At 43.0% G+C, this 21,285-nt stretch overlaps 2 protein-coding genes across 2 annotated transcripts in view; both read right to left on the bottom strand.

Moving 5' to 3' along the window:
* The window catches only part of ranbp9 (RAN binding protein 9), a 150,723-nt gene extending 140,212 nt beyond the window's left edge, over window positions 1-10,511 (bottom strand). The window contains exon 1 of the mRNA XM_028790888.2: window positions 9,762-10,511. Within this exon, the coding sequence (XP_028646721.1) occupies window positions 9,762-9,978 (217 nt within the window). The 5' untranslated portion in view covers window positions 9,979-10,511. The remainder of the gene's footprint in view (window positions 1-9,761) is intronic.
* A 6,401-nt stretch (window positions 10,512-16,912) lies between these two features.
* mcur1 (mitochondrial calcium uniporter regulator 1) overlaps window positions 16,913-21,285 on the bottom strand; it is a 44,995-nt gene continuing 40,622 nt past the window's right edge. The window contains exon 9 of the mRNA XM_028790893.2: window positions 16,913-19,005. Within this exon, the coding sequence (XP_028646726.2) occupies window positions 18,950-19,005 (56 nt within the window). The 3' untranslated portion in view covers window positions 16,913-18,949. The remainder of the gene's footprint in view (window positions 19,006-21,285) is intronic.

The following is a 21,285-nucleotide window of genomic DNA, read 5'->3' as shown; positions in this document are numbered from 1 at the left end:
GTGCGCAGTTATGCATAGGACCCTCGTGCCCAAAATCCATGACCATCGTGCCCGCTCCAAAAAAAAAACAAAGACTGTCGACAAGTCGCTCTCAACGCTGCTATTGCAAAGCGTTCTGAATGACTGCTAATCCGTCACATTAGCTGATCTCGACCAACACCAGTTGGCATACCAGGCAAACAGAACGACTGAGTATGCCATCCGTGTGGCTCTGCGCGCCGCCCTCTCGCACCTTGAAAAGCCCAACACCTACAATGGGATGCTCTTTGTTGACTTCAGCTCAGCATTCAACGCCACCATACCAAGTCAGCTGACCGACAAACTCCATGCATGAGGACCAACTCCTTCCACGTGCAACCGGCTACTGGGTATTCTCACCAACCACCCGTCTGTCAAGCTGGACAAGCACATACAAAACACTGGTGGGCCACAGGACTGTGTGCTACAATCTCCCTCCCATGAATCAGACATGAATGATTTGTTATTGGGCTCAAGTCAAACAACGATGAAGCCGCTTACATGGAGGAGGAGGAGGAGGCTCAGACCCTCCAACTTCCAATTTCTGTGCCCACACAGCCGATTTGAGTCACATTAGGGCAACGAAAATCAGATTGAGACCCTTCAGCCTGGTAATGTGAGCAAAGCCTTACAGACTTGACCACAGATTCACAGTGCACTGCCGGTTTGGTTTTTTGTTAGAATAGCATTCTGCTACAACTTTATTTCTTTATTATCATCATCATCATTATCAGTACTATTATTATCATTTACAGGGAAGTGGAAAAGAGGAAGGCCTAAGAGAAGGGATATGGATGTGGTGAGAGAGGACATGCAGGTGACGGGTGTGACAGAACAACGAGGACAGGAAGAGATGGAAGAAGATGATCCGCTGTGGTGACCCCTAACGGGAGCAGCCGAAAGAAGGAGAACATTAATCTATGATTATCGGGTTTGTTTTTTTGTTAGAATAGCATTCTGCTACAATTTTATTTCTTTATTATCATCATCATCATCACTATTAGTATCATCCATTTGTTTGTTGAATTTCTCATTTCATCAGACTGCTGAAGACATTAAATCAGAACATTACAGCAATCTGGATGAGAACGGGCCACTCAGCCCACCAAAGCTCGCCAGTCCTGCTCATTTAATTCTTCTAAAATTCCACAAGGACCCTAAAGTCCTCCTGTCCGTGACCCTACTTAGTCGCTTATCCCAGGTGCCTGTGGTTCTCTGTGTAAAGAAAATGGCGTACAATAAACTGAATCCCCAGACAGGTGGTCTCCATTGGACTAATTCTGGGACATCTAAAACTGATTGGCAGCGCCAGTGATGATTTAGGGACGGTTTATACTTCACACTCAGAACGCATTCATTTGAGATCAACGTGACGAGTGTGCCAGCAAGAAGTCGGGAGGCGCAGTGTGATGACATCAGGGTCTCTGTTTACTATCCTCATGTGACAGAAAGCTGCTTTGAGGATCCTCCAGGATCGATGTACGCGTGGCTCGATTTGGTGAAGCAAAATGCTGACATACAAATGCATTCGTGGTGCTTTTATATTCAAGCGTTGCATATCACATACCATCTTCTGTGCCGTCTTTATTTTATTTATTTATTTTTTTTTAAAAGTTACGGACACAATGTAAAGGTGTCTTTTGTGATTAAAGTGGAAATTTCAGCTTTAATACTCAAAATGTCCACTTTAATCTCAGAGTTTACTTTATCATTAAAGCAGACCGTCATAAACGTCACCTTCAAACCGACCCAGTTATTAATCGCTACAAGCTGCTGGGGCTTCCGCCTGACCTGACAGCAGCAATCGCCACACGCATCTCAATAAATTAGATTATCATCAAAAAGTTCATTTATTTCAGTAATTCAATTCAAAAAGTGAAACTCCTACATTCTGTAGATTCATTATACACAGAGTGAGATATTTCAAGTGTTTATTTCTTTTCATTTTGCCGATTATTGGTTACAAGTAATGCAAACTCAAAATTCAGTATCTCAGAAAATTAAAATATTGTGACAAAGTTCCATATTGTAGACGCCTGGTGTCCCCTTCCACTCAGCTAATTAACCCAAAATACCTGCAAAGGGGTCCCGAGCCTTGAAATGGTCTCTCAGGTTGTCCGCTTCAGTAGCCCACACACAATCAGACTGCTGACTTGACAGGTGTCCAGAAGACGGTCATTGAGACCCTCCGTCCACAAGGAGGGTCCTAAGCTACAAAAAGTCACTGCTAAAGACGCTGGCTGTTCACAGAGTGACGTATCCAAGCAGATTAATGGAAAGTGGAGTGGAAGGAAAAAATATGAGAGCAGAAAAAGGTGCACAAGCAACAGGGAGAAGCGCAGCCTTGAGAGTATTGTGAAGAATTTGGGGGACTGTGGCTGGAGTCAGTGCTTCAAGAGCCACCACACACAGACGTATCGGGGACGTGGGCTACAACTGTCACAGCATTCCTTGTGTCAACCAGAGCCAACATCAGAAGGGTCTCACCTGGGACAAGGAGAAACCAGACCGGACTGTTAACAGCTCAGTGGTCCAAAGTCCTCTTTTCAGATCCAATCAAGGTCACAGAGTCTGGAGGAAGAGTGCAGAGGCACAGAATCCAAGTTGCTTGAGGGTCCGGTGTGAAGTTTCCACAGTCAGTGATGATTTGGGGAGCCCTGTCATCTGCTGGGGTTGGTCCACTGTGTTTTTATAGGCCTCACCAGTGTGTGATAAAGCCTGAGCAGAACCTCCTTGGACTTGAACTCCAAACATTAGGGCACTATATAAAACTAATATCCTAATAGCCTCCATGGTCACTTTAGTCCACTTCAATTATGTCACCTGTTAATCACCATTTGGTTCACTCTTCGCCCCCATTGATGGTCTCTGTGGTCCAGGATCAGCCTTGTTACTCTTGTCTGGATCTTCTCTAGTGCTGCTGTGTCTGTTCTGTAATATGAAGGCCAAAACTGCACCCAGTGCTCCAGAGGCACAGAATCCAAGTTGCCTGAGGGTCCGGTGTGAAGTTTCCACAGTCAGTGATGATTTGGGGAGCCCTGTCATCTGCTGGGGTTGGTCCACTGTGTTTTTATAGGCCTCACCATTGTGTTATAAAGCTTGAGTAGAACCTCCTGTGACTTGTACTCCACACATCAAGGCGCTATATAACCTGACATTCTGTTAGCCTTCTTAATGACTTCTGAACACTGGAAGTTGATAACTGAGAGTCCACCACAACTCTTAAGTCCTTCTCATGAAGTGGACTCTCGATTTCCAGACCCCAATTGTGTATTCAAACCTCACATTTTTACTTTCTATGTGTAATACTTTACATTTACTGACATTAAATTTCATCTTCCACAAATCTCCCAAGTCCTGCTGTGATGATATAATGGATTTCAAATTATCTGCTAATCCACCTTTCTTGGTATCATCTGCCAACTTAACCAGCTTGTTACTTATATTCCTATCTAATATAATTACTTATATACTAGGAGGCTCCACCCCTTGCTCACTTCACTCGCCAACCCCCGGGTTTGGTTAACCGGATATACAGTGCAGCCGGAAAGTATTCCCAGCGCATCACTTTCTCCACATTTTGTTAGGTTACAGCCTTATTCCAAAATGGATGAAATTAATTTTTTCCTCAGAATTCTACACACAACACCCCATAATGACAACGTGATAAAAGTTTACTTGAGATTTTTTTAAATTTATTAAAAATAAAAAAATTGAGAAAGCACATGTACAGAAGTATTCACAGCCTTTGCCATGAAGCTCAACATTGAGCTCAGGTGCATCCTGTTTCCCCTGACCATCCTTGAGATGTTTCTTCAGCTTCATTGGAGTCCACCTGTGGTAAATTCAGTTGACTGGACATGATTTGGAAAGGCACACACCTGTCTATAGAAGGTCCCACAGTTGACAGTTCATGTCAGAGCACAAACCAAGCATGAAGTCAAAGGAATTGTCTGTAGACCTCCGAGACAGGATTGTCTCCAGGCACAAATCTGGGGAAGGTTACAGAAAAATTTCTGCTGCTTTGAAGGTCCCAATGAGCACAGTGGCCTCCATCATCCATAAGTGGAAGAAGTTCGAAACCACCAGGACTCTTCCTAGAGCTGGCCGGCCATCTAAACTGAGCGATCGGGGGAGAAGGGCCTTAGTCAGGGAGGTGACCAAGAACCCGATGGTCACTCTGTCAGAGCTCCAGAGGTCCTCTGTGGAGAGAGTAGAACCTTCCAGAAGGACAACCATCTCTGCAGCAATCCACCAATCAGGCCTGTATGGTAGAGTGGCCAGACAGAAGCCACTCCTTAGTAAAAGGCACATGGCAGCCCACCTGGAGTTTGCCAAAAGGCACCTGAAGGACTCTCAGACCAAGAGAAAGAAAATTCTCTGGTCTGATGAGACAAAGATTGAACTCTTTGGTGTGAATGCCAGGTGTCACGTTTGGAGGAAACCAGGCACCGCTCATCACCAGGCCAATACCATCCCTACAGTGAAGCATGGTGGTGGCAGCATCATGCTGTGGGGAACTGGGAGACTAGTCAGGATAAAGGGAAAGATGACCGCAGCAATGTACAGAGACATCCTGGATAAAAACCTGCTCCAGAGCGCTCTTGACCTCAGACTGGGGCGACGGTTCATCTTTCAGCAGGACAACGACCCTAAGGACACAGCCAAGATATCAAAGGAGTGGCTTCAGGACAACTCTGTGAATGTCCTTGAGTGGCCCAACCAGAGCCCAGACTTGAATCCGATTGGACATCTCTGGAGAGATCTTAAAATGGCTGTGCACCGACGCTTCCCATCCAACCTGATGGAGCTTGAGAGGTGCTGCAAAGAGGAATGGGCCAAACTGGCCAAGGATAGGTGTGCCAAGCTTGTGGCATCATATTCAACAAGACTTGAGGCTGGAATTGCTGCCAAAGGGGCATCGACAAAGTATTGAGCAAAGGCTGTGAATACTTATGGACATGGGATTTTTCAGTTTTTTTATTTTTAATAAATTTGCAAAAACCTCAAGTAAACTTTTTTCACGTTGTCATTATGGGGTGTTGTGTGTAGAATTCTGAGGAAAAAATGAATTGAATCCATTTTGAAATAAGGCCGTAACATAACAAAATGTGGAAAAAGTGATGAAGCGCTGGGAATACTTTCTGGATGCACTGTACAATTTAAAGAGATTGCATATGTAAAAATTCCCATGAAAATAACATTCTTTTCACTTTTACTCTAAAACTTCAGTTAAAACAATATTTGGAATTAACTTCAAAATCAAATTGAATTTAGATTCCGTGTTTGGAGTTACATCGTGACAACGCAACGTATAACTGCTGAGAGAGAATTTTTTTTCTAGTGTGAATTTCCCCTTGTGATTAATAAAGTATCAACCTATCTAATAAACAAAACAACTTTTTCGAACGTTTGTCCCTGTGATTTGTTAATTGTCATAGCAAAAGCTATTCTGACGGGAAACTGTAAACATTTTAATACGAATGGCATATCAAGATCTCCTGTGGTGTCTCATGTTAGATGGACTACATGACCTTTCTTGTTGCCTGTTCAAATTTTACACGTCAGAATTGTTCGACCGATTTTCAATACAACTTGTCCTACTGCATAGCCCATCACTCAAACATAAACTACACAACAACATTACGATATGTCCTTCTTTCTACAGTAATTTGTGCGGTGGAAGACCAGACGGTGTTAACGATTGTAGATATTCTTCATGATGTTGTAAGTTGATGTTTTCATCTTCCGCACCATCACCACCAACTGTCTCAGCAGAGTCTATTGATACGCATTGCACTGATTTGCCGTGTGACCAAACGACAATTTTTGTGTTAATTCGTTTGACTTCATCGTTTCTCACGGACATATTTAGATGAATGGGTGATTCTAAACTGGACCTTCGTAAGTGTGTGTGAGTCTGTGTGTTCACAAGTAAGCCCTTTAATGGATTGCTGCTACTTCTTTGTCTTTGCACAATATCTCGTCTTGTGTTTTAATTTTAAATTTAAGTTTTAATTCTGTTTTTAATTTATTATTTGCATGTCATGTTGTTACACTGTGGACCCTGAGCTTCGCAATTTTGTCTATCTGTATACTTATATATGGTTGAGATGACAGTAAAGTTCACTTCACTTTGCTGTCTGTCCAGGTTAAGTGCCAGACTGCGCCTGATGACTGTGGTCTTGTTTGAAATTAGTTGTTAAGTGTGGTGTGATTTGAAAGAATCACATGGTAAAAGTCTCCATCTCACAGGACTTCCTTCGAAAAAGGCTCTTCAAAAAGTCACGTCTCATCATCCCACTTTTTTTTATTATAATAGAGAGATATTAAAAATTGCAGCAGCCCCCACACTGCCCCCTGCTGGACACCACTCCTGACATCACCCAATTCTGATGAGGATCCTCACACCGTCACCCTCTGCTTCCTGTGTCTGAGCCAATTCTGCACCCATCGAAACACCACACCCTAAACTGCCACTTCTTTTAGTTTGATGCCCACCCTCTCAAGTGGCACCTTATCAAATGCTTTCTGAAAGTCCACATCAATAATCTCATCTCCTCGTATCCTTTTGTTGCCTCCTCATAGAATTCCGGGATGTTAGTCAAACACGACCTCCTCGTCTGCCCCCATGCTGACTGTTCCTAATGACTCCTGTCCTTACCAGGTGTTGCTCAATCTTCTCCTTAATAATTCCTTCCATTCATTTTCCTGTGATGCACGTTAAGCTTACTGGCCTGTAGTTGCTCTGATCTGCCCTGTCCACCTTTTTATATAATGGGATGATATTTGTCATTTTCCAGTCCTTCAGTATCTCTCCAGTGCGCAGTGACTTCCTATAAATGTGTGTCAAGGGTTTCTATCTGCACTCGCTAGCCTCCTTAAGAACTCGAGGGTCAATATTCTCTGGTCCTGGTGATTTGTTTGATTTCAGCTTATTTAATCTCAGCAGCTCTTCTCTCTCTATTTCCAAATCCCTCAATACTTCCTTAGTAGTCCCTGTTACCGCTCTGAAGTTATCCACTTGCGAACACCTCAGAATAATGTAAGTTTAGGGCCTCCACTGTTTCACTGTATCTTTTCATTCCCCTTTACTATTTCTGATGCACTTCACCTCCTTCCTTGACTGATCTTTTACTACTAAAACACTTTTACATCCTTCCTGAATGAGGGGCCCGAGTTGCCTCGAAAGTTTGCATAGTGTAATCTTTTTAATTAGCCAATAAAAGGGGTCATTTTGCTTGACTTTTCACTACTAAAACACTGCGAGAGTCTCTTAGGGTCGTCTGTCTCCTTATCTGCTCTATTCCTCTCCAGCTGTCTTTTAGCCTCCCTGATATCCTTCTTAATGGTTGCCCTCGTGTTCTCATACCATTCACTTTGCAGTCATTAGTCTTACATGCCTTATAAAGCAGTTTTTACTTTTGCAGCTTCTTCTTTAAATCTTTATTAATCCACTGTGGAGTTTTGTTTTTTTAAGTTTTATGTTATTTTTTTTTGCAGCACAGTCAAATCTCTGAACATCCTCCAAGAGTAGCGATTCCATCATTTTTGCCAGTTTACTTTTGTTTTTACATCTTTACAAAACACACCTTTTCATTTATTATTTTGGAACGTCTTTGTCTCTTTGCAAGGCCCTTAACCTGCCGTCGCTCCGTCCGGGGTATGATGTTAATCTCCACCCAGCCCTGCAAGGAGGTCCGCAAACTTACAGGGAAAAACTTGAGTGTAGGTGGCAAGATTGGCACTCCAGCCACCCTAAAAAAAAAAAAAAAACCTCCTTCTATTCCCGTGTGGTGCTGAGGTGTCCCAATCCGGCTGGTTCGTGGTGGTGGTGGTGGGCTGTGGCTATCGGTGCATTGCTGCCAAACTTTATTTCTCACCTACAGGGTAGCCGTTTACTGAAATGACCAAGCGTTTAGATGCAGGGGTGTCCAAGTCCGGTCCTGGTGGGCTGCAGGTTTTCATTCTAACCATCTTCTTCATTAGTGACCAGTTTTGGCTACTAATTAACTTATTCTGCTTTAGTTTTAATTAACGGGACTCAAGCCCCTTTGTTGTTTCCTTTTCCTTAATTAGCAGCCAAACAATAAGGAGACTCAAAACAAGCCGTCACATGACCAGCTCGCCTGTGCCCATCACACAATATCTAAAAATAAAGATGGGTGGAGGTCTCAGTGAGGGTTAGGGTAATATAGGGTGAGCTCTGAGGTCACCACAACATTTCAACAGTGTTCTTAGAAAAAAAAAAAAAACAGAATAACAACAGTTTTGGAAATGTCTGCTGTGGCGGAATGAGAGCAACAACAAGCCACGGAATTAAAGAACGGGTTTAAATACCACCAAGAATCTTAGCTTGTCATCCGTCGTCTCAATTCTGCTTGGCTGCCATTTAATGAATCAATTCAGTGGACTGAATCCTGAAAAACAAGGCTATTGAAATGAAGGGGAAAGAATGTAATTAGCATCGATCACTGATTAGGGAGAGGGTTAGAATGAAAACCAGCAGCCACTGCGGCCCACCAGGCCCAGAGTTTGACAGCTGTGGAGTATTGATTCTGTAATATGCTAGCTTCAAGTTTAATTTTGCAGTATCAACCCCCCCAATTCCCTTGATCTGTCGCGTTGGATGCTGGCACCATCATTCCACTTGCTTTGTAAGTCACCTTGGATAAAGGGGTCCGCTACATTGATAATGGATGGTACAAAAATAAAGCTGCTGGACTTGAAAATCCAAGCCCGGACGGGACGCCAATCCCTCTTCTTCAAGACGCAAACCCACCGCGAAGATGCCCCGGGCATTAGGACTGGCATGCCCTGCTTTCGTCGCCTTCGCCATCATTTGAATGAGTGAACGCCACTGATTGCGACGCTGCGCATTTTGCTCGCGGCCATGAAAAAGTGTTAAAAAGAGCAGAATTCCTAAATAAAAAACTGCTTCCCCGTTTGCCCGATGCGGGTCACCGCTGCTGTGATCTGGGGGGGGCTCTGCGGACGCTACGCACCCTGCTGCGATTCTCTATTTTTAATTTTTGAGGCCTACGTAGAGACGCGAATGACACGGGCAAAAGGGAAACGTGTCACGCTGCCTACGCTACAAGCGCGCATCAACGTAACCAACGACACTTTTTTTTTTCTCGCTCTCTCGTTCTGCCAAACAAAGCAAAGTTGACGGCGCTGAGCCCCCCCCTCTCCCCCCCATGAGCAGGAGGCTCGGACGCGGGCCTGTCATCTGAAGCGCAGCGGTGCGGACAGGAAGCGCAATCGACGCATCCTTGTGGGGCCGCCCGTTCACCCGCTTCCCGCCGGCGGGTCACCCCGCTGCTTTATGTAACGACGCCGCTTTATAATAACAAACACAACCCCCCCTCCTCCTCCTCCTCTTCTTCCTCCCCCCAGCAATTCTTCAATAACAATAACCGTCCATGTTTATTTACGGGCGTTTGGTGCCTCGCATCCCCGTCCATCACAAACCCGCTTGGGCGGGCAACCCACGCGAAACCGGGGGATTCAGTGACAGTCGCAGCGGAGGAAACCGCCACCTCCGCCGCACTCACTCCACCCGGCCGCTCGCTTTTGTTGAGGCCTGCGCCGTCATCCATCCCCCTACAGGTTGTTTAGCGAGTCTCCCAAAATGATTACGTCGGTCGCCTGCCACAAGTCCGCTCCCCCCCCCCCCTAAAAAAAGGAAGGATGACAGCAACGAGCCCCCTAATCCCCTCAACCGCCGTCGCGACTCGTACCTTTATAATGCACTCGAAGGTTGTTCTGAGAGAGTCCGATGTAGCTGAACTTATCCTTGGGGCTCCAGGATCGCGGCAGTGGGGTTTCCTGCTCGTTGACCGCCGGGTACAGTCGTTTCAGCCGATGGTTGAGCTCCTTCTCCTGCTCATTGAGAGCCGAGTCCCCGTGTACCACCACCGACATTAGGGAGACACAGCCCGAGGACTGTCCGGACATGGCGATGACAGTGGCCTTTTTCTCCCCCGTCTCTCCCTAATTATCGTTGTTTTTAATGAATCAGAATGCGAATAAATGCAACAAAGCTGCTAACAATAACTTGAGCGTCGTCAACGATTCCACGGCAGTCAATGTCAGTTCAGAGAAAACAACGGAAAAGCGGGCCGATGTGAGTGGTGCAAAATCCAAGGCAAGCGGACAGGAGATCTTTTGTTTGTTGTGAATCCGCAGCCCCGCCGATTTGATTGGAGCCGCGAGTCTCGAGTGAAACTAACAAACTGACTTCACGGACCTCGGGCGGCCGCGGAGAACAGCAGAGCAGTGCGGAGCACACAAGACAGGCAGCGCTAATCGAGCCGCGCTCCTCAACTCGGGGTAGGCGGGGCGGTAGCGAACCAGACTGACAGGCAGTGCGAATGGATAACCGAAGAAGCCTTCATCCATCCCGTGCTTATCAGGTCGCCCTTCCGACGAGAAGAGAAAGAGGGTCATCCTCGGTGAAGGTCCGCAACAGAAAGGAGTCCGGCGTGGCCTCAGTTAGGCTGCCGGCTCAGTCTGTGCTTTATGGTCGATGGCGCCTCTAGTGGCAGGGGGAGGTACCAGTTATCTGCCAGTGCCCTGGAGAAATACTCAAGTCGAAAGGATTAGGATTCATACAAGGGTGACTTGAATATTACCACGGCAGCGTGATTGATTGATAAGAAAGACACTCTATAATAGAGAGATAGACAGATGGGTAGGAAAGGCACTATATAACCGATAGACAGATATAGTGGAAAGGAAAGTAACTATATAACATAGATAGATAGGAAAGGCACTATATAACATAGATAGGAAAGGCACTATATAACAGATAGACAGATATAGTGGAAAGGAAAGTAACTATATAACATAGATAGGAAAGGCACTATATAACAGATAGACAGATATAGTGGAAAGGAAAGTAACTATATAACATAGATAGATAGGAAAGGCACTATATAACATAGATAGGAAAGGCACTATATAACAGATAGACAGATATAGTGGAAAGGAAAGTAACTATATAACATAGATAGGAAAGGCACTATATAACAGATAGACAGATATAGTGGAAAGGAAAATAACTATATAACATAGATAGATAGGAAAGGCACTATATAACATAGATAGGAAAGGCACTTATATAACAGATAGACAGATATAGTGGAAAGGAAAGTAACTATATAACATAGGAAAGTAACTATATAACATAGATAGATAGGAAAGGCACTATATAACATAGATAGGAAAGGCACTATATAACAGATAGACAGATATAGTGGAAAGGAAAGTAACTATATAACATAGATAGGAAAGGCACTATATAACAGATAGACAGATATAGTGGAAAGGAAAGTAACTATATAACATAGATAGATAGGAAAGGCACTATATAACATAGATAGGAAAGGCACTATATAACAGATAGACAGATATAGTGGAAAGGAAAGTAACTATATAACATAGGAAAGTAACTATATAACATAGATAGGAAAGGCACTATATAACAGATAGACAGATAGTTACTTTCCTTTCCACTATAACATAGATAGATAGGAAAGGCACTATATAACATAGATAGATAGGAAAGGCACTATATAACATAGATAGATAGGAAGGGCACTATATAACAGATAGGTAGGCAGATAGGTGAAAAGGAAAAACTGTATAACAGATGCATAAAGGGATAGATAGATACATATGAAAGACACTATATAATAGACAGAGAGATAGACAAAATGGCACCGTGGTAGTGCTGCTGCTTTGCAGTAAGGAGATTGTGGGTTCGCTTCCCGGGTCCTCCCTGTGTGGAGAGCGCTTTGAGTAGTGAGAAAAGCGCTATATAAATGTAAAGAATTATTAATATTATTAATTAAAAGGATAGAAAGAGTCTGAATAACCGATAAAGAAATAAGACAGAAACGAAAGGCATTATATAACAGACTGAGTGGTAGATAGGAAAGGCACTATATAATAGATCAATAAAGGGATAGATAAATAGGAAATGCACTGTATAATAGATAGGTGACTATGAAAGGCACTATATAACATAAAGAGATAGATAGGAAAGGCACTATATAATAGACAGACAGATGGCTAGGAAAGGCACTATATAACTGATAGAGAGATATATTGGAAAGGAAAGTCACTATATAACATAGCTAGATAGGAAAGGCACTACATAACAGATAGGTGAAAAGGACACAGATGCATAAAGGGATAGGCAGATACATAGGAAAGGCACTATATAATAGAGAGATAGACAAATGGATAGAAAGAGTCTGAATAACTGATAAAGAGAGAGACAGATAGGAAAGGCATTATATAATAGACAGAGTGATAGATATGAAAAGCTCTATATAATACATAGGTAGATAGGAAAGACACTCTATAACTGATAGATAAAGGGATAGATATATAGGAAAGGCACTGTATAATAGATAGGTAGATATATAGGAAAGGCACTGTATAGACAGAGAGATAGACAGATAGGAATGGCACTATACACCACTCAGACAGATAAGACTTTATTTGCCCCCAAGGAGAACTTTAAAAATTGTGATGGCACCATAATTAACTGTGTTGCCTCGCAGAACCAGGGGCTCGGGTTCATCTCTGAGCCCAGTTGCTCTGTTCACTTTTATACCCTTCACCCCAGTCAGTTCGGCTGACCAGTAATGGTCAAGTGTAAGTGATTCTGGGCGTGTGGCATCCCATCAAGGGTTAGTTCCTGCCTGGTAGTGTCTGCTACTAGGATGGGCTCCAGGTCCCCGCAGCCTTGGCATGTACCTGTAGGGTGAGTGGGCTCATAAAGCGGATGCATTGTAACGATTGATCACAGCACCCCCTGCAGGACAATCCACTTCTTGATTCAAGCCACTGATCAAAAAAATTCTTCACCCATTCCAACATTTTCAGATTGTCCTTCTTAGAAAAAGGGAAAGAGTCGCTGTGTTTTATCCTCAGTGAAGGTCTGTCTGTCTGCTGTTGGCTTAAGGGGTCTCTGAACAAATTGACAAACCTTTCTGAAAACATGTTGCCCACGTTGCCATTATGGGTTACTGGGGAAAAAAAAGTCAAATGTACAATTTTCAAGTGAAATCAACAACACCCTAAAGTGTGCAGAAAGTCAGGGGTCTCAATACTTGATGAAGGCAGTGCCCACAGGTTCACACACTGCCCCCTGCAGGAAGGCCCGGTGCCTGCCTTGAGCCAATGACCGCTCACTCACTCATCAGTCTGATCTTACAATGGAGAACAAGTAAGCATCTTATAGCTGCAGTGTCTCTTCTTCGTTTAAAGACAACAACGTCACTGCCGTCCTCGATGTGTCACATCCACTCCATAATGCTGTCCCTGTACACAGAAATTAAACTTGGGCGAAATTCCTTAATTAGGGTTTCTAAAATTCCTGTATTTACCATCCTGTGTATTCTAAAATTGCAGCCAAGTAGAGCTCTGCATGTTCCCCTGGATGACGGGGGCAGCCCCTTAATGCCTCTTAAGGTGGGTTGTTGTCAGCGCTCATGTCATAGTGACGACTTGAGGTGTTTGTGTCCTGACGTCACATCCTGCATCGTTTACCGAACTTGAGCCAAACTCTACTGGGACTCTCTTAATGAAAATCAATGAAGATGTGGCCCCCTAGTGGCTAAGACGTTAAACTGCAACTCTCTCGACGGCTAAAGGATTGCCAACCGTTGTTAACAATAAATCTTTACATTCATAGAGCACTTTCTCATTATTCAAAGTGCTACACATAGAGTGTGTGTGTGTGTGGGGGGGTCACTCCATCCAAAACTAATGTCCTGCACCCACCTGGATGATGTAGTGGCAGCCATTTTGTGTCATCACACAGGAGCTATTTGGTGGTGAAGGGGTGTCAGAGAGACAATTACAGACAGGGGATGATTAGGGGGCCAAAATGACCAGGCTGTGGTGGGCAATTTAGTCAGGACATCGGGATACCCCCCTACCCTTTATGAAGGATCTTTGATGACCAGAGAGAGTCAGGTCCTCGTTTTTTTTGTATCTCATCTGAAGGACGGCTCCATTTTTACAGCACAGTGTCCCCGTCACCACCCTGGGGTACTGGAGTCCACACACAGACCACAACAGGCCAGCGCCCCCTGCTGGCCTCACCAACATCTCCTCCAGCAAGCAACCCAAGTTTTTGTGTGCGTCATGTCAAAGAGCGCCGTGGTCTTGATGACAGTTGTTCATAATGGTCGGATTGACGAAGTTTCACAGGAGCTGTTAGGTGGTGAAGGGGTGGGTGAGAGAGAAAGACAATTAGGGACAGGGGGTGACTAGGCCGAGGTGGGCAATTTAGCCAGGACATCAGGATACCCCCTAGTCTTTACAGAGAATGGATCTTTAATGACCACAGAGTGTCAGGACCTCATGGATGGTAACCATATACTTACGGCCCAGTGTCCTCGTCCACACACAGACCACATGAAGGCCAGCGCCCCCTGCTGGCTTCACCAACACCACTTCCAACAGCAAAACACATTGGGTGGGCAGTGCTGGTCCTCATGGGGGGGCAGGTTTTTGTTCCCATCCAGTTTTTAAATGAGAAGTCAATTATGGCTGATGAAGCCCTTCTGGCTCAAGTGACATTTTGATGCTTCATTTTAGTGGTCTCACTTGTTAAGGTTCCCCCACCCTTAATTGCTTATTTCAATCTTAAACTGCCGCATTCTCGGTTTGTCTTCTTCTTCTTTTTGCGGCTGCTCCCGTTAGGGGTCACCACAGCAGATTGTCTTCTTCCAGATCTTTCTGTTCTCATCATCTTGTTCTGTCACACCCGTCACCTGCCTGTCCTCTCTCACCACATCCATAAATCTTCTCTTAGGCCTTCCTCTTCTCCTTAGCACCCTTCTCCCAGTATACCCAGCATCTCTCCTCTGCACATGTCTCTGACTTTGTCTCCCAAACGTCCCACCTGAGCTGACCCTCTAATGTCCTCATTTCTAATCCTGTCCATCCTCGTCACGCCCAGTGCCAATCTTAACATCTTTAACTCTGTCACCTCCAGCTCTGTCACCTGTGCCACCGTCTCCAGCCCATATAACACAGCTGGTCTCACTACTGTCCTGTAGACCTTCCCTGTCACTCTTGCTGATACCCGTCTGTCACCAATCACTCCTGACACTCTTCTCCACCCTGCCTGCACTCTCTTCTTCACTTCTCTTCCACAATCCCCATTACTCCGTACTGTTGATCCCAAGTATTTAAACTCCTCCACCCGTTCCAGCCTCCTGCTCCTGTCCGTGGTACACCGATGAGCTATGAAAGCCACTGACCGGCATCCTGAGCGGCTTTATAAGAAAACAGGCCTCTGAGTTCACACACAGCGTTACACCGAGCACACCTTAAATATAGAGACGCCCTTAACACTCCCCTCATAAATGGTGCTACATGTAGGCCTAGATAGATAGATAGATATGAAAGGCACTATATGATAGATAGATAGATAGATAGATAGATAGATAGATAGATAGATAGATAGATAGATAGATAGATAGATAGATAGATAGATAGATAGATAGATATGAAAGGCACTATATGATAGATAGATAGATAGATAGATAGATAGATAGATAGATAGATAGATATGAAAGGCACTATATGATAGATAGATAGATAGATAGATAGATAGATAGATAGATAGATAGATAGATAGATAGATAGATAGATAGATAGATGTGAAAGGCACTATATGATAGATAGATAGATAGATGTGAAAGGCACTATATGATAGATAGATAGATAGATAGATAGATAGATAGATAGATAGATAGATAGATAGATATGAAAGGCACTATATGATAGATAGATAGATAGATAGATAGATAGATAGATAGATAGATAGATAGATGTGAAAGGCACTATATGATAGATAGATATGAAAGGCACTATATGATAGATAGATAGATAGATAGATGTGAAAGGCACTATATGATAGATAGATAGATAGATAGATAGATGTGAAAGGCACTATATGATAGATAGATAGATATGAAAGGCACTATATGATAGATAGATAGATAGATAGATAGATAGATAGATAGATAGATAGATAGATAGATGTGAAAGGCACTATATGATAGATAGATAGATAGATAGATAGATAGATAGATAGATAGATAGATAGATGTGAAAGGCACTATATGATAGATAGATAGATAGATAGATATGAAAGGCACTATATGATAGATAGATAGATAGATAGATAGATGTGAAAGGCACTATATGATAGATAGATATGAAAGGCACTATATGATAGATAGATAGATAGATAGATAGATAGATAGATAGATAGATAGATAGATAGATAGATAGATGTGAAAGGCACTATATGATAGATAGATAGATATGAAAGGCACTATATGATAGATAGATAGATAGATAGATAGATAGATAGATAGATAGATAGATGTGAAAGGCACTATATGATAGATAGATAGATATGAAAGGCACTATATGATAGATAGATAGATAGATAGATAGATAGATAGATAGATAGATAGATAGATAGATAGATGTGAAAGGCACTATAGATAGATAGATAGATAGATAGATAGATAGATAGATAGATAGATAGATAGATAGATAGATAGATAGATAAACTTTATTAATCCCAAGGGGAAATTCACATTAGGAAAACCTTTGGATTTTGTAGTCAGTGTGACCAGTAAGAAACGGTAGAACGCGTCATATTTCACTGTGAATCGTACAAAGAGGAAAGGAAACAACTTCAGGCAGCAATTCAAGCAATGCGGGTTAACGGTTTTACTTTTGAAAGATCTGATTAGTTACAAAAGTATTCGTAGTTTGTGTCATTTGACAATTCTTCAGCATTTAAAATCTGTAGAGCTTTAGGGGGTACTTTATAGGGTGGTCCAGCTCTAACTATGCAACTTTTTAATGCAATGCAATGCAATAATTGCATAATTATATTCTACACCACACTAGTCCAGTAGGTGGCAGTAAATGCACCATAAGTGGGTCTGCCAACTGCCATAAAAAGACAAAAGAAGAAGAAGTAAGTAATGATGGATGGATCTACTGAGGAGAGCAGAAGCCAGTAGAGTATTAGCAGTGGGGCGGCTCAGTGATTGGCTGCTGTAGAGATGCTCCTATGGGCCAAGCTAGACTCTCTAAGTGTTACGCAGGAGTTTTATTAATTTAGATATTTGTCTCTTCTGTAATTGAAGGGCTGTTATTTGTTCCCCACTTTTCGGTGGGTAAGACAGTGACACAGTGTGGATTCACTTTTAGTGTGTGGTTTTGAATTTGGGATACCCACGTGTATGTATTCATGTGAGTTAAGAGTATTTTTGAATATAATTTTTCTTGTCACTGTGTATATTCTTTACCAAATATCCTTGTGAATGAATAAAAGGAACTTTTTGTTTGTTTGTTTAAACATCAGCATGCTTTTATTGTGCCATTGTTTGATTTCATTTTCTGCCACTCACAATACCCTTGGATCCCAGACGGCTTCACGCTACCTGCCAACAGTTAGTTAATGAGACAACGAGTCCAACCATAACGTGAAAGAACGGCTTCAAAACAGCGATGACAGCAGGTCGCAATAATAATAATAATAATAATTCATTACATTTATATAGCGTTTTTTTCAGTACTCAAAATCCAGTTGACAATTTGTGGTAAGATTGCAAAAAGGAATTAGGGCGTGGGAAAGGCGCTATAGAAATAAAACGTATTATTAATATTAAAGCCTGTTCACCCACAATCACATGACCTCTGGCAGAGCCTGCTTTTGGGAGTCAGATGTGCAAGGCTGATAGATAAGAGGCCTGTGGACACTCAAGGCTGTCATGGCTGCCCAACGTGCATCTTCTAAATGCTCACTTGAAGGGGCTGATGACTTGTGCCATCATCTATTCGGTGTTTTATATTTAGAATTAGAATTTAGACCAATGTGCAGGGATCAGTTTTCACTTTGACATTAAATTAAAGGCAAAAACATTGTACTTGAATTATAACAATAAGAAAATGAAAGATTTTATGCCATTAAAAACAAATTGCATTATTGTTCGGTCCCGCCAGCGTCCAAAAGAATGGGGCCGAGTTTAAAGGGTTAACTTAGACCACTTTGCAAGGATTGGGTTTCAAGTTGACATCGGTCTTATTCTATTGATGTTTAAATAAAGCCAAATTAAGCCCACTTGTGATCCTTTGTTGCATAAAAATAAAATGCACAAATTCCCAAGGGACCATTTTTTATTTTTATTTATTTATTTATTTTTTTAAACCAGAACTACAGTAGGACTCAAATAAATGGCTACCGTCACATCATCCAATTGGATGCTGCACATGAGTAGGGGTTGAGGTGGCTCCCCACTCACTATGTAAAGCGCTATATAAATGGAAAGAATTATTAACAACCACCAGAGCAGCACAGTGCAGATCGTTATTTAGAAGTCCTCACCAGCAGGGGGCAGACTTTGTTTCATATTGGAGTAGATTTTTCATTTACTGTAACAAACTGAGACATTCCTCAAGTCGGGGTTACAGCGGATCCACAGCCCACTGGGCACAAGGCACAATGTAATATAAATAGCAATCTTAAAATCAGACAAAATGTATAAAATAACAAAGCACAGCCACAAAAAGCCCGTAATTAATGACTGATGGGGAAAAAAGTCTACAATTTTTAAGGCACGGAATGGTAGTTAAGGTTGACGGTGACGTTTCCACCTAATGAAATGTTTGTACGTATTTTGTTAATCCTGTTACTCAATGGACAGAGAAGATGTGCACATCGGCAGCAAATAAATAATACTGGCAAACAGTAAGTATAAATGGCAGCAGCATAACATCATTTACAATCATAACTCAGGTTAAAGCTTTTAAAATCAAAATCAGGAAGGTGTATGTTTGAGGCACCACCGGCCACGGGATCCCATCACGACTCCTAAATCCAAAGGCGGTAGAATCCGAGTGCAACAGTCAAACAAGTGAAAACGGAACCTGAAAGAGCAGAAGAGGAGAACAAGGTTAGAAACGAGAATGGAATTAGGGAATGAGCAGCTGCAAAGTGGCTGGAAAGGTAGCGTGACGGTCAAATACTGTTAGGCAAGACATGAAGCATTCGATGGAGTGTTTGGTGGAGACCTTTAATCAACATCTTCGACGAGGGTGTTGCTTGCTTCTGCTGAAACCATCACTCAAATACAGCACTGCAAACCTAGAGTTGTGATTTCGATAATAAAAAGACCCTAAAATGTGGACCGTCAAATGGGGCAACGGGGCATGGAGCACAAATTAAAATATCTTTGGGTGATGACAGGTGATTATCACTAAAAAGTTCACTTTAAGGAGTCCGTTCAGTGCTTTAGATATAAACAAATACAAAATCAAATAGGATTTCAGATGTACTACAGACATCATCATCTTCTTCTTCTCTTGGCTGCTCCTGTTAGGATTTGCCACAACGGATCATCTTGTTCCAGAACTTTCTGTCCTCGTCATCTTGTTCTGTCACACCCATCACCTTCATGTCCTCTCTTAGCACATCTTCTCATCTTCCTCTTCTCCTCTTCCCTGGCAGCTCTATCCTTAGCACCCTTCTCTCATTATACCCCTCATCTCTCCTCTGCACATGTCCAAACCAACGCCATCTCGCCTCTTTGACTTTGTCTCCCAACCGTCCAACCTGAGCTGACCCTCTAATGTCCTCATTTCTAATCCTGTCCATCCTTGTCACACCCAATGCAAATCTTAGCATCTTTAACTCTGCCACCTCCTGCGCCACAGTCTACAGCCTATAAAACACAGCTGGTCTCACTACCGTCCTGTAGATCTTCCCTGTCACTCTTGCTGATACCCATCTGTCACAAATCACGCCTGACACTCTTCTCCACCCTGCCTGCACTCTCTTCTTCACTTCTCTTCCACAATCCCCATTACTCTGTACTGTTGATCCCAAGTATTTAAACTCATCCACCTTTGCCAACTCTACTCCCATCATCCTCACCATTCCATTGACCTCCCTCTCATTCACACACATGTATTCTGTCTTGGTGGTCCTACTGACCTTCATTCCTCTCCTCTCCTCTCATATCTCCACCTCTCCAGGGTCTCCTCAACCTGCAGATCACAATGTCATCAGCAAACATCATAGTGCACGGGGTCTCCTGTCTAATCTCGTCTGTCAGCCTGTCCATCACCATTAACAATAAGAAAGGATTCAGAGCCGATCCCTGATGTAATCCCACCTCCGTCACTCCTACTGCAGACCTCATCACTGTCACACTTTCCTTGTACATATCCTGTACCACTCTTACGTACTTCTCTGCCACTCCTGACTTCCTCATACAATACCACAGCTCCTCTCAGTCACCCTGTCGTATGCTTTCTCCAGGTCCACAAAGACACGATGCAGCTCCTTCTGGCCTTCTCTCTACTTCTCCATCAACACCCTCAGAGCAAACATGGCATCTGTGGTGCTCTTTCTTGGCATGAAACCATACTGTTGTTCACTAATGCACCTTATCTGTGTGTCCGGCCAGTTGGTATGCCTCTGTTATTCCAACATTCTAACAGATGGCGCATCACACACATTAACACTGCATTTACGAATCCCATACCAAGTGGCATATAACAGAGACAAAGGCATTGCATTGTCCGTTCCTACAGATGGCACATCACAAATGTTTGTGCCGCACTATCTGTAGGAATGAAAAATTAAACATTTTATTACCTCATGCATTGCAAAATAGACTTGGAATAGATGGTGCACCACAAACGTTAATGCTGCGGTGCATGTTGCTTACTGAGATTTCAATGCGTCTGAGACAGGGAATACAGCTAGCATGCAAATAAAGCATGCAGAACTGGGAATCAATGATTCAGTTCAATACAATTTATTTTTGTACAGTGATCTTCACCGAGTGCAGACGGAGTGCGCCGTGACACATTCTCAAGTAAAATGCAAGTATAAATTGTGCAGATTACTAAATACAGAAATAGAGCACAAAATGACGATGTGTTTAAACAGGAAGGAAAAAAGTAGCATGAAACTGATTAACATAAAAGGCCTGCGCCGTCTGCCCAGGGATTCTGTGTTGAACTCTGGCCAGCTGACAACGGAGGAGAGGAAAACCAAAAACTCCAGTCCAGCACCATCAATGTTGGGGGTCCTCAGTCAGTTAGAACAGACACAGTTTAGATACCTTTAGTACTACAAGGACCAGAAACGCTTAATGAAGTGCTGTAAACTGCTACTTCAGGGGAACATTTACTACATTC

Source organism: Erpetoichthys calabaricus, chromosome 6 (assembly GCF_900747795.2).
Source record: "Erpetoichthys calabaricus chromosome 6, fErpCal1.3, whole genome shotgun sequence".
Classification (NCBI taxonomy): Eukaryota; Metazoa; Chordata; class Cladistia; order Polypteriformes; family Polypteridae; genus Erpetoichthys; species Erpetoichthys calabaricus.
Note: the sequence above shows the minus strand (reverse complement) of the source record. Positions and strands in the feature narration are given on the sequence as shown.